The sequence below is a fragment of the Salmo trutta genome, chromosome 13, assembly GCF_901001165.1.
Source record: "Salmo trutta chromosome 13, fSalTru1.1, whole genome shotgun sequence".
Classification (NCBI taxonomy): Eukaryota; Metazoa; Chordata; class Actinopteri; order Salmoniformes; family Salmonidae; genus Salmo; species Salmo trutta.
Window position 1 is genome coordinate 63,478,064 of NC_042969.1, and position 23,284 is coordinate 63,501,347.

The 23,284-nt window shown below is 42.4% G+C and overlaps 1 protein-coding gene across 1 annotated transcript; it reads left to right on the top strand.

The window, feature by feature from the left end:
• Positions 1–1,930: 1,930 nt before the first annotated feature.
• LOC115206280 (TLC domain-containing protein 2) lies at positions 1,931–23,284 on the top strand. The gene is made up of 5 exons (XM_029773050.1): positions 1,931–2,262; positions 2,629–2,711; positions 9,366–9,448; positions 21,759–21,927; positions 22,930–23,284. Exons 1-5 carry the CDS (start codon positions 2,084–2,086, stop codon positions 23,169–23,171), a joined length of 756 nt encoding a protein of 251 aa, XP_029628910.1. The 5' UTR covers positions 1,931–2,083; the 3' UTR covers positions 23,172–23,284.

Consider the following 23,284-nt stretch of genomic DNA (forward strand, 5'->3'; position numbering starts at 1 on the left):
CCTTTGAAGATCTTCATATGGTTGCAGTCACAAAAGACCCAGCTACACAATAAATGTTTGTTTTGTTCGATAAAGTCCCTCTTTATATCCCAAAAACTCTGTTTTGTTGGGGCGTTTTGTTCAGTAATCCACTGGCTCAAAGGCGGTCAAAACATGCAGACAAATACATCCTAATAGTACCGGTAAAGTTTGTCGAAACATGTCAAACGATGTTTATAATTAATCCTCAGGTTGTCAATTCTCTAAATAATCAATAATATTTCAACTGGACAATAGCGTATTCAATAGAAAGGAAAAAAAACGAAGGGAGCGCAAACCAGCACTGCATGATTTTACAGTCCACTGACAGAAAGGTCTCATTCTTCTTCATTTTTCAGAAAACAAGCCTGAAACAATGTCTAAAGACTGTTGACATCTAGTGGAAGCCATAAGAACTGCAATCTGGGTCCTCTAACCCATTAGATACTCTATAGGCATTCAATTGAATAGTACCCACATCAAAATAATCCCACTTCCTGGATGGATTTTTCTCAGGTTTTTGCCTGCCATATCAGTTCTATTATACCCACAGACATTATTTTAACAGTTTTGGAAACTTTAGAGTGTTTTCTACCCAAATCTACCAATTATATGCATATCCTAGCTTCTGGGCCTGAGTAACAGCCAGTTTACTTTGGGCACGCTTCTCATCTAGATGTCGAAATACTGCCCCCAAGCCATTCATGAAATGGAGAATGGATTAAAGTAATTATCCATTTATAACCAGACCTACATACAAACTTGCTATCCTGAATTCTTGACGCACAGTCGAAGATGCTGCTATATGCTGCCATATGTTGCCAGCACGCCCAAAAGCGAGCCACTTTGAGTGCCTAAGCAGCACGCGGCAATTTACCGTGTGCTAGTGTACATGAGTCACAGGCCTACAATGGAATAATATCTTTTGTATCTTACAGTTGCAGCAAAAGTGCTATAATACTAATAATCTATCTGATTGTGTGATGGGTGTGTGATAAGATCTTAATGTCCATCTTGCAGCTCAGACTCCAGACACACCATCCCAGTGACCTGATCCTGACCTGTAGAAGCTTTAATCAAAGAGTCGGTAGCGCGTGCATCCCAGTCTGTCACCAAGCAGATGGTCCCGAGACGTCGGAGGCCTTTTCTACCCACAGCAGCATCAAAAACCAAACCAAGCTAAACTCATCTTATCCAAGGGTGTAGGTGGGTTGCAATAAAATAACATAGCTATATAATCCATACAGTCATACCCCACACCTCCTCTGGGCTTATTGCTTAAGTACAACACATGGTAACTGATGCCTGTGACGGGCCTGTCGGTCAGCATGATGTTACTTGAACATGAATGAAAATGAGGTGTGCGCTTCGGTAGCCTACTAGGGCAGGGTTTCCCAAACACATGGGTGCACGTTTTGGTTTTTGCCCTAGCACTATACAGCTGATTCAAATAACCAACTGAGTTGGTTGCAACCAGTATGGGCCCAAGGACCGAGTTTGGGAAACTCTGTCATAGCCCACTGAATATTGTAGTCTACTGGATTTTAAGCCTATCAGTCCATGCACAACCATACATGTAAATTCCAAATAAATGTAATTTATGGAGGATATGCCTAATAGATTAGGAAAATAAGGAGTCAATATGGATGAGGGAGCAATTATAACTACTACACAAGATACATATGTCATATTCTGAGTAGTAGCCTGATTAGCGGTCATGTATGCAATGACCACTAATGCAATGACCACTACATACAGTATACAGGAGTTACAAAATCAATTGTGTGGCCTAATATCTACCATGACCACAAGAAGTCGCCCTTTTCAACACAAAAATCAACGTGCGTCTATTTTGTCTGGTACATTTCATGAAAAAACGATTCCCATAACGCTTTATGAATGAACAGAGGCGGGGTGATAAATTCATGACGCATACTTCAATGAGTGTCGCTGCGCCCGCTTTGACAGCTAAATATCAGTCGCGAGCAGAGAGAGCGAGCGCGCGAATTTTCAGACGTTGAATTCTTCAAGTGGAGAAAGACACAGACAGGAGTTGGTCGTGGCCATGGAGTTTAATTCAGTGCTTTTGACGGCGGGTGGCTCTATTGGATTTTTTAAACTTGTCAACTGTGGTGTCAGTAAACTCCCTATACCTGAGTCTGCTTGCAGAAACGCCTGGAAATGGAGAAATGTATGCACATCTTTCACACACAGTCTGATAACTGGGATATGGGCTGTACTGTGGTGAGTCGTTTTCCACTGCCATGATGCTTAAAATGTAAAGATACATTGTTTTCAATTAGCCTTATACGTTACAGACTAGTAACTGATATAATAGGTTTTATAATACATTTTTATATGTTGATTTTTGTTGGATAAGGTAACGGAATAATGTGGACAATGTTTTGTTCTGGACTGAATTGTGAAATGTTAAATCAATGAATCTATGGTCATATAAAATGCTTCAGATTCTACTTTTATCTAGCCTACACATATTTTCACTATTCTAATTCTGTCAATTTCTCTCCCAATAATAATAAAAAAGTAATTGTTTTGAATAAAATATCCTGCTTATTATCTCAAATGAATGTGTCTATTCTTCCCCTACAGCTTTTTCGTACACCCACAGATGGCCGAAGATTTGATAGGAACCCATTCTGTGTTCTCGCATGCGTTGGTTTCTGTATCAATCGGTGAGTGTGTGTGGATGGGCAGCGGTAAAGAGAAGGGGTGTGTGAACTGTCCACACATAGCCACAGGAAGTAGGGGTGCTGGAGGTGCTGCAGCTCCCCCTGATAATTTAAAATGATTTGGCCAAAATTAGGTTATAACAAATAATTTCCCCCAAAATGATATTACTCTTGTCCAAACAGACATGAATCAAATTATTCAAAATACTACACCAGAGAGCTTAATTTAGCTACAGGGGGTCAATAACTTCTAAAAAAAATAGCAGTAGATTAAGTTTTATGACAGGCACGTACAGTTGGGAAGGCTGCAATTTGACCAATACACCCGCCAAATATATAACAGGTTGTTCGGTTGTGGCCAACGCCGACTGATTGAGACAAACACACGCAGGCACTCACACTATACACACATGTATATTTTTATATTGTTATATGGTGGTATTATACATTTTGTTGTAAATATGTAGTGCGTTAATGATGTTATATGATGTACTTTTATTAAGAAAAGTGTTTGTTAATTGTGTGATGTGCCTTAATGTGTCTGGACCCCAGGAAGAGTAGCTGGCAGCAGCTAATGGGGAGTTTATTTATAGAGTGTGCAACTCTATTTATTTTTATAGCAGCTAATGGGGAACCATAATGAATACAAATAGATATAATCCATAGAAGGATTTTGGGACTTTGACTGTTAAACTCATGGCTACACTAGCAATTGCTGTCAGTCCTGACTTGAATGAGAACTGCCATCCATCTATTAATTATATTTCTGTGGTTGGTTACGGCTGTCAGTAAGCATTTCACAAATTTCAAAATACAATCACGAGAAAAACGTAGCCCTACCGTTTGGAAAGCAAATGCCTACTGGTGAAAAGAGAATACTAATCTGTCTGTAGAAGTTTATTTCTCAACTTTTGAGCGATTCTGAGCGAACAGCACTGCTTTTCAAAGTAGCTTATCTTGAGATATTGGCACAAGCACATCGGCCATCATCGGTGAGTAGCCTATGCTTCATCTTCATAATTGAGTCAGTTACTGGAAAATGTATTTTGTACCCTACTGTACCCTATACTATATATCAGGGTTTCTGTTATGAAGATTCGGCGCCGGACAAGTGACTAGGAAGATTTTAATGTATCGAACATTTGAGAAATGTACCGGTCATCCATATGCACTGGGTTCATAACCTATTCGGATGCCCACCCACGCAGCCAGCACAATCAATGTTTTATTTTTTTTATTTAACTAAGCAAGTCAGTTAAGAATAAATTCTTAATTACAATGATGGCCTACCCCGGGCCAAACCCAGACGACGCTGGGCCAATTGTGCGCCGCTCTATGGGACTCCCAATCACGGCCGGATGTGATGCTGCCTGAATTCAAACCAGGTACTGCAGTGATGCCTCTTGCACTGAGATGCAGTGCCTTTGACCGCTGCGCCACTCAGGAGTTCTCAATGAGGGACATTAGCCAAATAAGCCACATTTACACGTCTTTAAAAACCGCCTATAACAACTTACAAAAACACTATTCCTTGTGTTTCGTTGTGGGTTTTTACTTTCCTAAAGCATCAATTGTCCCCCTTATGGTTCAGCTGTCAGAGATTTGAGCACTAAATGCATCAGCGTAAGGAATGCATAGGCCTATAGGCTTAGGTGTCTACTGTGGTATTAATATTTAAAAAATAAATAAAAATGAAGAGAAATGAAGAGAAACTTAGCCCTAGCCCCAGAGAAAGAGAGAGAGGTATGCCGGCGGCATGCTATGACCAACATGCAGGTCTTTATCCTTGTCAGATACACTACTGCGTCTGCTATACATATATAGGCGTACAGAAGGAGGATAATTCATTATTTTTCGATCAGAATATGTTCTATAAAGATAAGCATTATATTGTTAGATTACAGGAGTAACTCTTGTAGGTATAAAACATTCTTCCTCACCTCAAATTCAACTGTCAGAGTCAGTTGGAACGCCAGTGCGCACTGCCTTCATATCATAGGACTGCAGTATAATAGGCTAATAGCCACACAAAACCTTCACAAGTTTCTGAACTTTATCAAGGTAATATAAAAAGTAAAGCCGTTGTTTATAGGGAAAATATAATCTGGATATTAATACATTTTAGTAGACGCTCTTATCCAGAGCAATTAGGATTAAGTGTCTTGCTCAAGGGCACACTGGCAGATTTTTCATCAAGTCATTTAGGGGATTTGAACCATTGACCTTTCAGTTACTGGCCCAATGCTCTTAACCACTAGGCTACCTGTTGCCTGTCAGATCTCGGCAAACAACATTGCAGTTGGAAATTAATGTGTCCAAAGAAAATGGCTCAACAGAATCAAACAGAACACTTGTGAACTGGTTTAAACCTTCAGAAAAGTTTTGAACATGCTATATTGCAGCAATTACCAAGAAAGGCTAGTGCCTACCCTACCCAACAAATAACAGCAATAGTCTAATTATATTTATTTTACAACAGGCCTACTTATAACCTATCTTATTAAACTAAATACGGAGCACACAATTAAAGACAGATTGAACTTAATTTAGCCAACAAATGTCTCAACAGAATAAAACAAAACACACTTTGCATATTTAAAGATGCACTATGCAAAAATCCGGCATTTCCTGGTTGCTAAATTCTAATAGTTTGCCTAATTTCAGTTTATGTGATAAAACAAGCAAGTATAGTGTAGAGAATCAAGGTCCCATCTGAACCACTGTGAAATATATTTCTCAAAAAAAAAATATTGTATTTTAAGCTGTTTTGAAGCTGGTGTACAAAACCTAAAGTAAAAGAAGCAAAAACTAAATGTAAGAATTGGAAGCATAGAAATAGCGCCCATAGAGCAGATCTACCGTGTTTTAGGCTTGCTTTCAATGAGATCTATAACTCTCACATTTATATGCGAATTTGGTTGGGTCGCCCAAAAAGTTACATATTGCAGCTTTGAAGAACTGGTTTAGATTGATAAATAGGTCTACAATAATAACAATGATATACAATAATAATGATAAAACAAATTATACTGATACTTTTGGAAGGGCTGGTGAAGCGGTACCGGAGCGCCAAGTCTAGATCCAAGAGGCTTCTAAACAGCTTCTACCCCCAAGCCATAAGACTCCTGAACATCTAGTCAAGTGGCTACCAGGACTATTTGCACCCCATCCCCTCTTTTACACCTCTGCTACTATCTGTTATTATCTATGCATAGTCATTTTATGTCACGTCCTGACCATAGAAAGCCTTTATTTTCTATGGTAAAGTAGGTCAGGGCGTGACTAGGGGTTTAGTCTAGTTTATATTTTCTATGTGGGGTTCTAGTTTGTTTTTTCTATGTTGGTGTTTTGGTGTGATTCCCAATTAGAGGCTATCGTTGTTTGTAATTGGGGATCATACTTAAGTAGCGTTTTTTCCACCTCTGGGTTATGGGATATTGTTTATGTTTAGTTGCCTGTTAGCACTGCATTGTCATCACGATTCGTTTATTCTTTGTTGTTTTGTAATAAATTATGTGGAATGCTACTCACGCTGCGCCTTGGTCCGTCTATACACACGAACGTGACACTTTAATAACTCAACCTAGTTGTACATATTACCTCAATTACCTTGACTAACCGGTGTCCCTGCACATTGACTCTGTACCGGTACCCCCATATATACTCTTGCTATTGTTATTCTGCTGCTGCTCTTTGATTATTTGTTACCTTTACTTCTTATTGTTATTCGTATATTTTTTAAACTGCATTGTTGGTTAGGGGCTTGTATGTAAGCATTTCACTGTAAGCTCTACCTTCACCTGTTGTATTCAGTGCATGTGACTAATACGATTTGATTTGAAGCAGTGTGGGACCCAGACTCTACAAACTCATGTTTGTAATGTGACACAATGAGGGGAAAAAAGCAGAAAAGGTTTTGCCTATATTCTAACCTGCAACACCAGGCCCTGTATTCATAGTCTCAAAGTAGGGGTGCTGGTCTCGTATCAGTTTTGACTTAATTTAGATCATAATTAATAATATTATATAGACAGGGGGGACCTGATCCGATATCAGCACTATGACACACTAGGCTTACTGAAGCTGGCTGGATCAACAGATTAGACCATCAACAACAGTGGCACTGCGATGTGGAACACACACCACCTTCCACGACATGTATATCCTCTATAGATGGTCATGGATTGATCCTGACATGTTATGCCACACCAATTCACTGAGGAGCTGGACTCCCTTAATTGTGGCTAAATTGTTTCGTAACTGTTGCTTGTGGTTACTGATGCATTCATATGGCCATTTTCTATTATTTGTATGGTTAACTGTCACAATGATCTGTGAGGACCATTATAAGGCAACTATGAAATTGTGTGTATGGACACACTGGACTGACTTGCCACCTGACCATGTCTATCTCTCAGGTGATTTCAAACAATACTGTGTGTGTGTCAGGCAGCCTATACCCTTCCACTGATCTCTCCCCCAATCTCCCCAACACGCTTCACGTGTCTGACAGCTAAAATTGCTCTGTAGAATGAGAATTAAGCCTGCAGCACAAGTCAAACCAGACCATAGCTTTCACATTTTAAGGAGTCTCGGCTCGATGGACAAAATCTTTACGCCAAGCTTAGAGTAAACCCCAGCAGTACAGCTCCTTTAAATACAACTTCCTCTATTTTGACTTTGACTCTAATTGGCTAGTGTATTGTTTCCCCCAATGGCATGAGCTCATTTAAATGACTGCATGCCACGCTATATACTGCTAATTTATTGGATATGTGCCTGGCTAACAAGGGCTCCAACAAGGGCTCCCTTAGAATTCCCAAGGATTGTTAGCATTCTCCTAAAGAATCCCACCCACCCCTTAATGCTGCCTGCCAGTGTTGTTAGTTTTGCCAGAGTTCTAGAATCAATGGTGGGGCATTATGTTGCTTCGTCCCAGGCACCGCTCCGGACCTACCCCCGTAGATCACGTGACCCTAGAATGGGCCGTAGCGCCTGAGAAGAAGGCTGTTGATTTATGCCACAGCAGCCTGCCCGGGTCGAATGCCATCTGTAACAGAGAAGGGAGTCAGGGTGAGGAAGGTAAGGATGGTGCGTCCTCTGGGCCCTGCCTACAACAATGTGGCGTGACCGTGACACTGAGCCTATAGTATGGTCGTCTCTATCAGGCCACAATGCAAAGCCGGAAAGAGAAAGTATTTTCACTATAGGCAATTTCAACATGGCAGTTTGGCCACATAGTGAAAACCCACTATATGTTCGGAGGCCATATTGACAATGTTTGTTTTTTTTGCTCTGATTGACCAAACAAACACTAGCCTGTGACTCTGTTTGTGGGCCAAGTTGATAATGTCAGGCCAAGGCAAAGGTGTTGACATTTTGGAATGCAGAACAGTTACATTAGGTACCCTCCCAGGCTGACCAAAGGTAAACGCGGTGTTAGACACCGAACATGACACTCATGAAGTGCCCCTCTCCTATTGGGTGTGTCGTTCTTTTCATTCAAAAATATTTTTGTTTTGAGAATCCGTGATCAGTCACAAAGATTTTCTGATAATAACTATTTCAGTAGACTTCTGTATTATTAGTTACCATCTCAAGAACCAAACATTCCATGGTTTGGCTGTCAGCCAGTATAAAGACAAGTTGTGTTTGAGCGCCATGTCGTTGGACGGTCACTGCCCGAAACCCACAGAACGGAAGAGCTTGGCTCCAGTCCCCATTGTGACAACATATAGAGCTATGCTGCTGTCGTATTTAAAGACTACTCAGAACTTTTTCAGCCACGTGTGGTGTTAGACAGGTGAGAGACTGGGGCAGAAGGACAGGGGCAGGGGGAGAGAGAGGGAGAAAGGGGGAAAGAGAGACTCACAGAGGGAGAGAGGGGCAGAGAGAGACAGAACCATTGAATCCTTATGAAACACTGTCAGTGTCATAATGATAAGAGAGCCTGTTGGAAGGCCAACCGACAGAGTGTTGGTCACATGCTACCATGGTTTGATAATGTGAACGCTTGACCTAGGTTGCTTGTCTTCACTGGTTGTAAAATGGCTTTTCTTTATACACCTCTAGGAATGATAAAAGATGAATGGATTACACTTTTAAAAAATCTAATATTATGGCTCCTATTCAGTCAAAATCGATTCCCAATGCACAGTGAGAATTATTTTTGGGATTCAATTTGGACGATTTGGTTAAGTAAACATCAGTTGTTTCTTCAGCGTGTGTTTGTCATATACTGCAGCAACTGAGGATGCTCTCAAGGGGCACATCTCATCACTATATTTACAGAAGCTTTTTGGTATTGAATGTCAAATGGAATATGTAGTAGGAACACAGACTGGGGTTAATTCTAGTCTGCCCTAGAGGAGGACCTCCTCTCCTACACACACGCGCCCGACTATCTTTAACTCTTCATTATTTTTACACCATTCTGAAAAGCCGTCTCCATGGTTACACCCATAGCAGAGGACTGATATAAATATCTTGGTTACCGTCCTTGGTTTCGTCATGGAAGCGACTGGCAAGAGGTGTCCCCACTAAATATACATGATATGCCAAATGGTCCTCCACTGAAAAATCTTTTGTTCTATCGATCTCCATTCCTTTGTTTTGGTTCTAAGCTAGAATATGCGTTTTCTATGTTTTGTTCAACAGGTTACTTCATCTATGACTTCCTTGATATGGTGGTCAACCAGAAGATGATCCTGTCATGGGAGCTCCTATTCCATCACACAGTGGTAAGTGGTCCTCCTGGTAGCATCTAGGAGGTTTGAGGTACACGTTGTGTACAACCACAGATCTAGGATCAGGTTACCTTACCTCACTCACCATAACCTTGATCATTAGGGGGATGGTAAATATCTGACCCTGTATCAGCGGTTAGGTGAAACCTAGCCTAGAATCTCCTGTCTCAACCTTATTATCTAGCTAACACACCCACCAGAGAATACTGAAACAGTGCACACACATTTTACACATAAAACCACCATAGTCATTGGCCCCTGTTAGCATACAGCATAGATCAAATCACATTTTATTGGTTGCTTGCACAGTTTTGCAGATGGCATCACAGGTGCAGAAAAATCCTTATCTCTCTAGCTCCGACAATGCAGCAATATATAGCAATACAATAACAATAATCACATAATCAAAAATTGAAAGGACAAGAAATGAAGACGTATCAGAACCTGACTGTTAACCTTGTCCAGCTAGCATTCCTCATTAGGCTCCTAACCTGTCAGACATCCCCTTGATGATGTCAACCCCCAGGCACGCCAGTGGAACAGAGGTCTTTGGGCAACCACGCTCGCATGATGAGTAAATTTGCCAGAGACCTGATGAGTTGCATTGGCTCCCTAAGTCAATGCCTACACTTTAGCTTAGCAGGCTAATGTGCTCTTCTGTCCCTCAGAAAATCAGTTCTAACCCCATCGGTCACAGTAGCTAGGAACTACCCCTCATTATCGTTCTCTTTCCCATCAAAGCTAGACAGCTCCAGTACTACGTAATAGGCCTCAAATAAGAGCACCTGGTGAAGAGAAATGCTCATTGTTCATCATTGTCCTTTGAGAAAAGTGTTCATTGTTTACCAGTGTACTTGAGAAAGACCTGATGGTCTTGTTCTCATTCCCTTGAGAATGGATGTCTCATCTTTGTAGAATGCTGCTCGAGGCTTTACCTCAGGGAATAAAGTTGCCTGTTGGCAACAGATCTATGATCAGTTTTTCCCTCCCCCCATCCTAACCTTAACCATTGAGGTGTAAAATGCTAAACTGACCATGGCATGCGCCAATGGTCTTCTGCCTGACCCATTTCCATGGCAATGCTGAGCTTTTGAAGACCTTTTTGTTTGAGGACCTTTTTGGGATGTTGATGTACATTTTTAGATGAGTGGATAGAAGATTATTTGTGTAGGTTTGCACCTGCCTTTCAAGGATTTTGTCGTGTTGGTCTCTGTCTGCCTGTCTCATAGATTTCTTACTTATATACTTAATGTATGTGGGCACATGCCTGTTTACATGTGTGAGCCTCTATAAGTGTGTGCCTCAGTATCCCTCACACACATGCTGGTGAGTAGTACAGTATTCACACTCAGCCTCTCATGTGTATGTATGACTCACAGCTGGCTGTTCCTCGTCAATGTATCAACACTGTCCAGGGCAAGTCGTGCATATCTAAACTGACTGACTGACTGGACTCACCCTGCCAGGCAGCTCCATATCTAAACTGACTGACTGGCTGACTGACTGGATTCAGCTCAGCTTGTCAGGCAGCTCCACCTGCTTCTGGCCCTGGAAGGTTAGTGAAGCAGTGTATTTTGGCTCAATCCCTCCCTGGACTCCCAGCTCCCCTGATGTCACCCTATGGTTCTCATCCTCTCCTCTCCCAGGGCCAGCAGCCAGCCAGACAGCCAGTCAGTCCCCCATTCTGAGGTTTTGTTGTTGTTGCTCTTTGCTCCTTTTATTTGCTGGAAGCTCCATTCAGGACAGGAGAAGGAGGAAGTCTGGATGAGTGTTGACAGACCGTCCATGGCTGTGGCCTGGGAGGAACTATGACTTCCACTTTCCTTCTCTCACATCCTCCTTTTTCTCTGTGTTGTGATCCCTTTCTTTTTCCCGCTCCCATCCTCTCTTTTTCTTTATCTCCCTATCAGTCTTTCTTTATTCTCTCTCTCCTTCTCTCCTCGCTCTCACTCTCTCTTTTCCTCCTTCCCCTGGTGTTTACTGCTGGATTCTGGGCCTGGCAGTATTGATAAATAAGAACATTGTTTTGTGATTTTGGGTCGAAGTAAAGGGAGAGAAACTCTCTTTCTGAATCTGAGACCTCAATGGAGCATTTTGTTGGTCTTTGCTAATGTCTTGTTGACAATTTCTACAGTTTGCGGCAAACACCGCCTTAGTTTGGCGTACCCCATCCTCATCCTCTGAAAGTAATCTTGGTTACAGTCACTCACTTTGTAATCCTGTAGAGGGGTTTCTCTGAACTGCAGACTTAACAACAGTAAAGACTCAAGCTAAGGACCGACGCTAAAGAGTTAACAAGGCAAAGCTGTAGTAGTAGTTCCAGTAGTCGTCGACCAGGGTTCGTATTCATCAGGGCATATCGTAGCAAAATGGGTCAAAACGATGTGCAATGGAAAACATAAACTAGGGTTTCTTATTGGACAAGTTCAGATAGAAGGCTACCTCCCAGTTTCAGCCCGTTTTCCACCATTTCATGTCTAGTGAACATGACCCAGTCTTAATAACTGGGGGTGGATAAGCTGTCAAACGTTCTATGGAAACTTGGGGATTTTTTCCACTTAAGTGGAGCTTGCTGGGTAAGAAAGGCGGGAGTTCTCTTACAATGACATATGGGTACAGCACTGGCAGTTTGACACAGAGCAACACAGAGTCCCCTAGTATAGCCAAACAACCACTGACCCCTTCCTTCCTTTGGGAAACTGTCTGTGCCAGAAATAGGGCACCTGTATCAACACAGCACCGCCCCACTCAGATCTGACTGAGAAGATACTGTAAAATATGTATGAGCATAATGAAGATTCATAACAGAAGATATAAGGGCTTTATAAGTGTCTGGAAACAAAACAAAATGGACAGATATTCTGACAAACACCAGATTTGCGTTTACAAAACTGTAGAAGTTGTCAGGGATGCTTTTTGTTTCAAGGGGTTTTTCTGCTGTAGTTTCAGCAACATTTTTAGAGCTGCCACTGCCTTCGACTTGGTTCATGGAAAAACAAGGAATAATTTACCATAAAACACTCCCTTCTCCTCCCCGTGTGCTGCCCCAGTTGGCAATGATATTTGGAAATATTAAGGTCGCTATGAACACGGGTGAGTAGATGCTAGAGAACTGCTGCAGAAGTTAATGAAAAAAACATTTTGAAAATGGCATTGCTTCTAATACAGTTCATTTAAGATATGTAGATCAGCAGGGAAGATGTCATTTGACTAGTTGCTTTTATAAATGAACTCTCTATAGCTACGCTCTCAGTTCAAACGTTCTCTGACTGTCAGATGTTTTTGAAGGTTTCCACAGTGTGTTTGCCATTTCCCTCATCCCTGTCTCGTTACGCATAATTGAGTTTGCTTATTAGTAGTGCTTAGTGCTGGTAGGGAAACGAGTGTCATGCGCTACCCTCTAACTGATACTTGGACTGCTGTGTTCCATCATTGAGATCTACTATCTTATCCGTTCCCCTACATTCTGTATCTGCCCTGTCTACTACTGCTGCCATATTGGGAACCCAGTCTACCCTCCTTGATCCTCCCTCAGGTTCTCTCACCCCATCTCCATGCTTAGTCTAGGAGAAGCCCCTTCTGCATTCTCACTTGAAGGGTCATAAAACACCAGCCTAAAGATATGAATGTAACTCTGTTCAGTTTACTACGGTGATGATTGATATAAGCAGGCAGTATTGGAGAAGCTTGATGCTTCCACTTGCTCCCTGTGAGAATGTCATGCGATTGGATCCATGACTTAGGCCTAACTTGGAGACTCAGTGTTCTACAAGAACTTCTGCATGGCCGTATAATGGACGTCACTGGTGGCTGTGGCTGTGTCACTATGGTGTGGTGTGACGCTTATGGAATGTCATGCCTGCCAGCTTCTCTTCTCCTCCTTTCCTCTCCTGTCCTCTTGTTTTCTCTCCCCCAAGCTTCTTCTCTACAGATCCTGATAGTCCTGCTCCTGCAGACCAGTCTTTCTCCATGTCCCCTCGTTCTGTCAGATTCCACTGACTCGCAGTCTAATATGGCCGCAGTACAGCAGCCGCCAAAGCTGTGGTACATGCCCTGCGTTCTGCTTCGTCGTTCTCAACCCTCTGCTCTCTCTTATGTGTACTCTAAAAGCAAAACAGCATGTTGAGTTTTAATATCAAATTTGCTTCAGAAGTAAATTCCTTAACATACATTTCCGTAATATGTGGTTTGTTTTGTTTGTTAAATTGTGGTTTGCTTTTCACAAACCACTAAAATGTCCCTGGACTTGAAGAAGCAATGCCAGCAGGAGCAATTTCATTTGTATAGTAGGCTGCTGAATGTATTTGCAAAATAAATATTCCAAAGAACTTCATGTGCTCCACACAGACACTCCATTTTGGCCAGGGTTATATTCTGTGGGTTGAGGAGCCAGAAGGAGTACTGCTTGCTGTTTATTTTTGCGCAATATTCATCTCTTTCAACATGTCGCCTAAACCTAGAGCTATGAGCTATTACCTCATGTGGTGTTTTAGCCCTGTCACGGCATGAATGTTATTAGAACTTATAATAGCCAAAGTGAGAACACCAGTTTTGAGTTGGGCTGCCATTCTCCCAAGCCCACACCCACCTACTGTGTAGTACAATAGAGAAGGATAATGTGATTCAGAGTGAGATTGAGTGTGAAGGATAGGAAAGCGGGGTGAGGGAGAGAACGTGTCTGTAGATTCTTGCCAGGAGAGTCGTGGTGTGTTTTGCGGCCACATCTCTTTGGAGCAGGGAAACACTCCAAAGAGCACCTGGTGTGTTTCCAGACAGGAGACATCTGGTCTCCACATGAACCCCCTCTCACACACACTCAGCCCAGCTGTCCGCCCCCATATCCCCTACACCCACACAGTCAAAACACCACCCCATCCCCCACGAATCCACCCACTCAAGACAGCTTCCGCCCCTTTCATCATTTAGCTTTCCATTCCTCAGTGTCGTTCTATACAGTAAACCACTCACCCAATGATACCAGCCTATCTAAGACCCCTCTCATCCAATATCCATACATAGATTGAACCAGTCATTTAACTATAAACCAGTCAACCATAAAACATGCAGGGCAGATGAGTAAAGTTCTAAAAAATGCAAGTAAATACATTTTCTTGGAATTCTAATAACTCAACAGTGAACTGTAAATATTTTGTTGTACGCTGGTATTGGACAGAAACATATTTTTTGTGCCTAGGGCCTGACAATTAGAATGCCAACAACGTCCCCTAGAGAAAAGTCCCTGCGAAGTCATGACATCCCTACATTGTTATGAAGTGTCCACATTGTCAGAAAGACCCCACATTGTCCCCACGGTCCCCTCATTGTCATGACAACACCTTCAGTTCCAAAGAGGTTGGGCAGAAAATCCAGATGTGCTTAAACAGAGCGACTGTTGTTAGACGTTGACATGGCAACCAGGAATGCGGCTCTTCAAGGAATCTGCCGCGTAAAGAAACCGTAGAGACAGGCTCAGGGGGAGGAGAATGAGGGAGTTGGTCTTTACTGACTTGAGGAGGAACGGTCTCTATTTGTTTTGTGTGTGTGTCCCACAGAGAGAGAGATCCCTCCCTGACTTAGCTGCCAGCTAGAAGGATACCTGGGAATTCCAAAGCATGTACGTCTGTGGTTTTCCAGCAACTATGGAATGTGTGTAGTCTTGGGAGGAGAGGATGTACTCAAAAGATATTCCCAGATTCCAACATGTGTTTAAGGGAATTCCTATATTTAGCTCACTTACACTTGTTCGTATGCTGGGTAGTTATGGAAACATTTTAATTTGCTCAAAACGTAATGCACAAGTATCCATAGGATAAGTGTATTGTTTCACAGCTGGTAGTGTACATATACAGTCAAGGGGTCACTGAATAGTGTAGGTACATTGTTTTTGAAGTAGCTTCTGTACTAATCAACATCTAGAAGAAACAGTTAGGTGAGAAATAGTGAGGTGAGTCACTGCAAAAACACACCAAAACCAATTCACACTTCCACACCTATTGCCTGGCAACCACTAGTGAGGACTAGTGACTTGATTATGAATAATGTCACAGCAACCTCTAAACATATTCCATGACAAACTTTGTTTTTCTTTTACCATTACTAACCATGGATACACACCATACACATAATGTTTTGGGTTTTCCTAAATCTATGGTCGTCTGTTAAACTTTAGTCTTGTGACATTGACCCTGATCAGCCCTAGAAGCGTCATCATAGTATCTACTACTGCGGATGCGTGTTATTTTATGTAACGTGGATGTGCGTGTTTATGTTTATGCAAGCTTGTGTGTATGTGTGTGTGAACATGATGGTTCATACACGTATCTTTTAAGTGTAGACTTTGACCCCTCGCTACACTCCCGTACTGTACATAAAACTTCCTCTCCTGAACCACACCCTGGCCCTGCTTTATACAAGACAGGACGTTTTCCATAGGCTTTCCCATTAGTTCCTTACCATAGACTTGCCAAGCCCATTTTCACTTCCCTTACACTAAGGGAAAGGGAAATGGCTCCATCTGTCTACTCGAATCCAGTATTGACCCGTTGCTATCAGTGTAAATGTTTGAGTGTGATGGTCGCTATGGAGCGTGGCGTTATTAGTCAGTAAACTTAGCCCAAAAAATTTACCACAACTAAGCCCCAAAAAGAGATGTATTATTTTTCAAGCAATCTTTTCATACCTTACATTTTTATTCGTGGGAATAATTGGAAACAGATTTAATAAATAAAACTACAGTCACTCACAGACGTTTTTGGTCCCCCTGTTGCCGACCCCTTATATAGACCGTATGGACAGTGTATGAATAGAAAAGGTATGTACAGCAGTAGTTATATAGGATTGGCCATGACTAGAGTACAGTATATACATATAAAGTGGGTAAAAAGTTATGTAAACATTATTAAAGTGCCCATCGTGATTCCATTTTTTGTTATGTTTTTATGAAGGGCAGCAGTCTCTACGGTGTAGTGTAGATTACCTGGTAGTAGCCGGCTAGTGACCGTGTCAAAGGTGTAGGGCATGGTACTGGGCAGATGCTGGCTAGTGATGACTGTTTAACAGTCTGATGGCCTGGAGATGGAAGCTGTACTCCACCTTCTAGATGGTAGTGGTGTGTGTGTGTGTGTGTGTGTGTGTGTGTGTGTGTGTGTGTGTGTGTGTGTGTGTGTGTGTGTGTGTGTGTGTGTGTGGCGTGTGGCGTGTCTTCATTTCATTATCCTGATTATCCTGCAGAACAGGCTGCTCAGGCTTCACTCCGGAAGCCTTTTTTTGTCCTGAGGTTTCATGTCATCTGTAACCAGGGGAACAGGTTTGGTTCCAGGTGTGTCTCTACCGCTCAGAGAGAGGTAGGTGCTCTGAAGATGGACTGACTCTGTTGTTCCATTCACACCTGGCTGACATTTTGGTTTCTCTGCTGCCTTATCTTTGTCTGCCATCTTGGCCATGACCCTACAAATCTTAGTAGGAGGAAGTTGCATCTAAAGGCTTTTCTACACCAAAGTTCATTCCATGTTATTCCACAAATTGAGTATCTATGCCACTTTTGTTTTTATCCTCCACCTTCGTAGGTCTGCCACTGCTGTGTGTCACCTTGGCTCTTCCTGAACAACATCGGCCATCTTGGCTCTTTCTGTCCCTTATCTGCCATTCTTTACTGTGGTTGAGACAATACACACACACTCACACATACTGTTTTCACCCTTTCTCCTTTATCCACAACCTGTTCAATATGCACAAAACGAGAAAACTCTTTTGAAACAAGGGTTCTGCTGCTGATTTTTGCTTTCCGTTTCAAAACGTATTGCTACGTTGTACACTACTGAACACGACACAGCAGCACATACAGTAGGGACAAGGTTAACCTCACCGTGCCCACAGACTGGGTCCCCTGCCAGCAGTCTCATCACCCTGGCCCTGTGTGTATCCACTATGTGTCTGTCTGTGGCACTGTTAATAAGCTACCAGCAGCTAGACGTCCAGCCTTACCTTGGCTTAGCAGGGGATAGCCTGCTAATGCTGAATCATTCTAATGGTCCAGGGGGCTGTCTTATCTGTGTTGACCCAGGGAAGGGGGATTACAGTAGCTTCAACCCCAGCCAGTGGGGCTCACGGTCGGGCACGGTTTGGGGATTCATCCCCTCTCATGGTTTGATTTGATTTAATTTGGTTGACTGACAAGACCCAGCCAGGACCCAGGCTATGGTCTCTGGTCCTAATTCTACCCCACAAAGAGCCACATGCCTGAGCTCGGGCCTAGTGATGACCCCCTGTCTCTCTCAGGATGAGTTCAGATGGGTCAGTTGGGACATACTCGGTGCTTTGGGACTACCATCTCCAGATGATGGCCTGACTGATTCGCTGGGTCATAGTAAGGCATAAAGGTTTTGTAACCACCGGCTGCTGTATTAAATGGCTGACTGCTGTATAAGAGATGTACAGTTCATCTCACATGTTTTATAGTAGTAGGGTGTGTGTAGCTTGTGTAAGGTGATAGTGTGTAGCTTGTGTAAGGTGGTATAGTGTGGAGATTGTGTAAGGGGTTATTGAGTGAGTGACTTCTCACCCACTGATATCAATGATTATAGTCAGTTATTATACACATGGCTCTGATTACCCCCTACCTTCCCAAGAACAGGGAGGAAACTACAATCAGTGGCTCTACTGAAGATCCCGCTCACTAACAACACTCCTCAAACATCATAAAGAAAGCCATGGTCATACAAGCAGGTATAAACACACATACTAGGATCTCCAATGAGTCTGATAGTCTATTGTCCCAGGAATCATTATTTTTAACTAGGCAAGTCAGTTAAGAACCAATTCTTATTTACAATGACGGCCTAGGAACAGTGGGTTAACTGCCTTTTTCAGGGCAGAACAACAGATTTTTACCTTGTCAGCTCTGGGATTCGATCTAGCAACTTTTCAATTACTTGCGCAATGCTCTAACCATTAGGCTACCTGCCGTATGCAGGCTTTTTATTTCAACCAGTAATCCATGGTCAAATTGTACTATTTGAAGTATCACAGATAGGTAACCAAAATAGTGTCTGAATATCTAACAGTATTTATGATATAGGTTATTCAAAAATGTGTGTTCTAACTAACCAAGCAGTTGTTCTTAATACATACAGCAAGTGTCTGTCTTGATGTTCAGCTGAAGTGAGAACCAGCCTACACAATGAATGCCAAGGATCAACGTTGAGAGACCATATGAGACGTTACAGAGAGAGCTGCTAGGTGATAGATAACTACAGTAGGTAAACAGAATCCTGGCCATGAGGTATCTTATCAGGGCATTGCATAAGGCTATTATCTGACCTCCACGGTTCCTGTTTTGAGTGTCCCTGAGGAGATGTCTGTGTGTGTGTGACCAGGAGGAACGATAAGACAGCTTGAGGTTTAGTGTGAGTGTGTATATATAAGAGACTGGGGTGTTTACCTGGGGCTTCTCTCTGGGGAGAGAGTCATACACACCTTATTGACTAAGAGCAGCATGTGATTAGGGCCTCTATATTAGAAAACAAGGGGAAGAGGACATAATACTGTATCTCATTTCAGTGCTGGCCTACTGGTAGTCTGGCTAAATAGGTGTTATTATTCAGACATGCTTGGACTTGAGTTGCTACATGTAAGCGTCTCATTCTGTCTTTTTATTCCTGTTGAGGGGGTAGCCACTAGCCGTGTGCTGACCTTTAGACTAGACCCCAGTGTGTGTGTGGTGCTGTATATCACATGACCATTTGTCTTACTACTTACTGTAAGTCGCTCTGGATAAGAGCGTCTGCTAAATGACTAAAATGTAAATGTAAATGTCAGTTTAGGGACTGCACCTCCTCCGTTGACTTCAGCCTCACCCCTGGGGCCACACACACACACTTAAAGCCTCCCATTGGGTCCTGCCTAATTGTTAAGTTCAGTCTCACAACCAAGCCATTGAGGATGTTTGAACCTTTGTGCTTTAAATTGCTACATTGGTGTGCCAGTAACTGCTATGTAACATGGTCTACAGTTAGTTCTGGGGGGCTAAGTCTGTGTTTCAATTGGCACCCTATTCCCTATGCAGTTTGCTACTTTTGTGCACACGCATGTAGTGCACTATATTGGGAATAGGGTGCCATTTGGGAGACAGACTGAGTAATCCAGTGGTTTGAATGGAGAGTAGTGACAGTGTGGAGAAGGTTAGGGTTAGTAACAGTGTGGAGAAGGTTAGGGTTAGTAACAGTGTGGAGAAGGTTAGGGTTAGTAACAGTGTGGAGAAGATTAGGGTTAGTAACAGTGTGGAGAAGGTTAGGGTTAGTAACAGTGTGGAGATGGTTAGGTTTAGTAACAGTGTGGAGAAGGTTAGGGTTAGTAACAGTGTGGAGAAGATTAGGGTTAGTAACAGTGTGGAGTAGGTTAGGGTTAGTAACAGTGTGGAGAAGGTTAGGGTTAGTAACAGTGTGGAGAAGGTTAGGGTTAGTAACAGTGTGGAGAAGGTTAGGGTTAGTAACAGTGTGGAGAAGGTTAGGGTTAGTAACAGTGTGGAGAAGATTAGGGTTAGTAACAGTGTGGCGTAGGTTAGGGTTAGTAACAGTGTGGAGAAGGTTAGGGTTAGTAACAGTGTGGAGAAGGTTAGGGTTAGTAACAGTGTGGAGAAGGTTAGGGTTAGTAACAGTGTGGAGTAGGTTAGGGTTAGTAACAGTGTGGAGAAGGTTAGGGTTAGTAACAGTGTGGAGAAGGTTAGGGTTAGTAACAGTGTGGAGAAGGTTAGGGTTAGTAACAGTGTGGAGAAGGTTAGGGTTAGTAACAGTGTGGAGTAGTTTAGGGTTAGTAACAGTGTGGAGAAGGTTAGGGTTAGTAACAGTGTGGAGTAGTTTAGGGTTAGTAACAGTGTGGAGTAGGTTAGGGTTAGTAACAGTGTGGAGTAGTTTAGGGTTAGTAACAGTGTGGAGAAGGTTAGGGTTAGTAACAGTGTGGACAGGGTGAGGTCATTGTACTACTAGGGTGTTGTTCTTTCGGAATGGGATATTTTAGGAAAACATAAATCTGTCCTCCAGTCTGCTACAGTAACTAAGTTGGAAGTGAGATTTACTGATCAAACTCTGACACACAATAAAATACAGACCTTGTAAAGGCAGCTGCAGTCTAATAAAATATTTTTCAAAATATTTCCCTGAAGTTGTTGTATAACAGAGCAGTATGTATACATTCATAGTGTCTCTATTGTAGACTGGCACTGGGTGCCACCTATTGGTTCTGGTACGCTACTACAACATCACCCCCTGTTCCAAAGATTCTCTCACAGATAGAACAACGAGACAGATATTTCACAGGATGTATATGTGAAGCATCTGCTTGGCGTTTCTACTCACTACCAAATATGGTGTGAGAGGAAGCCCAGTGGCCGGCAGTGAGAGAAGATGGAACAAGATGGATTCTGCAAATGTTGAAACATTTCATCTCAATACAGTTTTATGTTCCTAAAACTATAATCTGTTAAGAACAGAGCGGACTACATTTTATAGACTTTAATCTTTGCCAAAGTTGTAAAAAATTGAGTTGTTTAGAAGGAGTGCAAAGGCGAATTGAGTTATTGCACACACGCACTTCACAGAGTAGGCGTTCCCTAACGGAAATATGCAAATGTATACTAGAATGGGCTAATAAGATCTCGCTAGCTCGTGCTTGGCTCTGCCCACCTCCTTGCTTGTTCTGCCCACTATGACTCAATTGTTCACGTTGAAAACGACAGTCTATCTTGGTTTAGTTATAAAAATCTTTGACTATCTGATATGCTGTAACCTCACTGACTTTAATTTCATAACCATGATCTTGCAGATGTTTGATAAGCATGATGACCTTCCTCAATGTAATTATATAGTGTTTGACGTTCAGAGGCATGTATCAAATAAAGGAAAAACAAACAAGGGCTTGTTATGAGAATCTAACTATGACATTTTCCTGGAAATAATACAATATTTATCATAAAAACAAAGGCTGTTGTGTTGTGAGTCAGATCCCAGTCATCCCACCACTACCTCATGGGATGTGGTGCGTTTTGCACCGTTGTTAATATGGTAGACATGACCTAAGTCATGAGATCCCAGTCATCCCACCACTTCCTCATGGGATGATGGTAAACCATGTGATTTCTGGGTAGAGGAGTTAGTTGTTTTTTTGTTATGTTAGGACTCGTGAGTTGACTTGGACTCGAAAGCTGGGACTTAGGACTTGAGTCAAACTCTCGATTTAAGAACCTGAATACATCACTGCCACTAAGTGACTAACTTTCTCTCATTCTCTCTCTCCCTCTTCTTCCTCCAAGGTGATCAGCTGTTTTGGCATCGCCGTCCTGACCGGTCGCTACGTTGGCTTTGCTGTAGTGGCCCTCCTGGTTGAGATCAACTCTGTGTTCCTCCACCTGCGCCAGATCTTACGCATGGCCTGCCTAGCAGCGGGCGACCTCTACCGCATCAACAGCATGGTCAACCTAGGTACTGGCATGTTCATAAGGTTTCAATGATGAAGCATATTTTTAATGAACAGCTAGCTTGTGCTAGTCATTATCTATAACTTCACATCATGAGTTGCCATGAAGGGGTTTGTTTACATGACATTTCAATGGTCGTAAGCACTGTTGTGAGTAGATTATACAAATGTTAGCACCACATAATTACATACAGAATTACATATAGACTGAACGAAAATATAAACGCAACATGTATATGAAATTTTGTGTACAAATTTGTTTACATCCCTATTAGTTAGCATTTCTCCTTTGCCAAGATAATCTACCTGACTAATGTGGCATATAACGAAGCTGATTAAACATAATGATCATTACACAGGTGCCATTTGTGCTGAGGACATTAAAAGACCAATCTAATATGTACAGTTTTGTCACACAACACAATGCCACAGATATCTCAAGTTTTGAGGGAGCATGCAACTGGCATGCTGACTACAGGAATGTTCACCTGAGCTGTTGCCAGAGAATTGAATGTTTGTTTCTCTACCATAAGCCGCCTCCAACGTTGTTTTAGATCATTTGGCAGTACGACCAACCGGCCTCACAACCGCAGAGCACGTGTATGACGTCATGTGGTCGTGCCCCATGGTGGGGCAGCGTGCCCCATGGTGGCGATGGGGTTATGGTATGGGCAGGCATAAGCTACGGACAACGAACACAATTGCATTTTATCCATGGCAATTTCAATGCACAGAAATACCATGACGAGATCGAGGCCCATTGTGAGGCCCTTTTTTTTATTTTTATCTGTGACCAACAGTCATGGGGAATCCATAGATTAGGCCCTAATGAATTTATTTAAATTGACTGAGTACCACAAATGAACTGTAACTCAGTAAAATCTTTGAAATTGTTGAATGTTGCGTTTATATTTTTGTTCAGTATAGAAATACATATCATTTAATTGGATATATGTTCTTGGCGCTAAGACGTTGTGCTGAAAGTAACAACCCGCATATCATTCCAGGTACCTACGTGGTGTTCCGGATCAACACCCTGGCCTGGATGACCCGCTGGCTGGTCCTGAACCGGGACAACATCCCCCTGTTCAGCTACACAGCGGGGAGTGTAGGGCTTGCCATCATGACCGCCATGAATATAGTTCTGTTCTACCGCCTGCTGAGGTCTGACTTCCTCAAGAGTAGTGCACCCATGCCCACAGAGGTTAAAGAGAGTAGAGGGCAAGGAGAGGGAAAGAAGGAGACGTAGTGTGGGATAATCTCTCTCCTGTTTTAGGGTACAGGCATTTACAATTCACACACACAAAGTCCATTGAATGAAAGCCAAAAATACATGTATAAAATATACAATTCTACTATTCA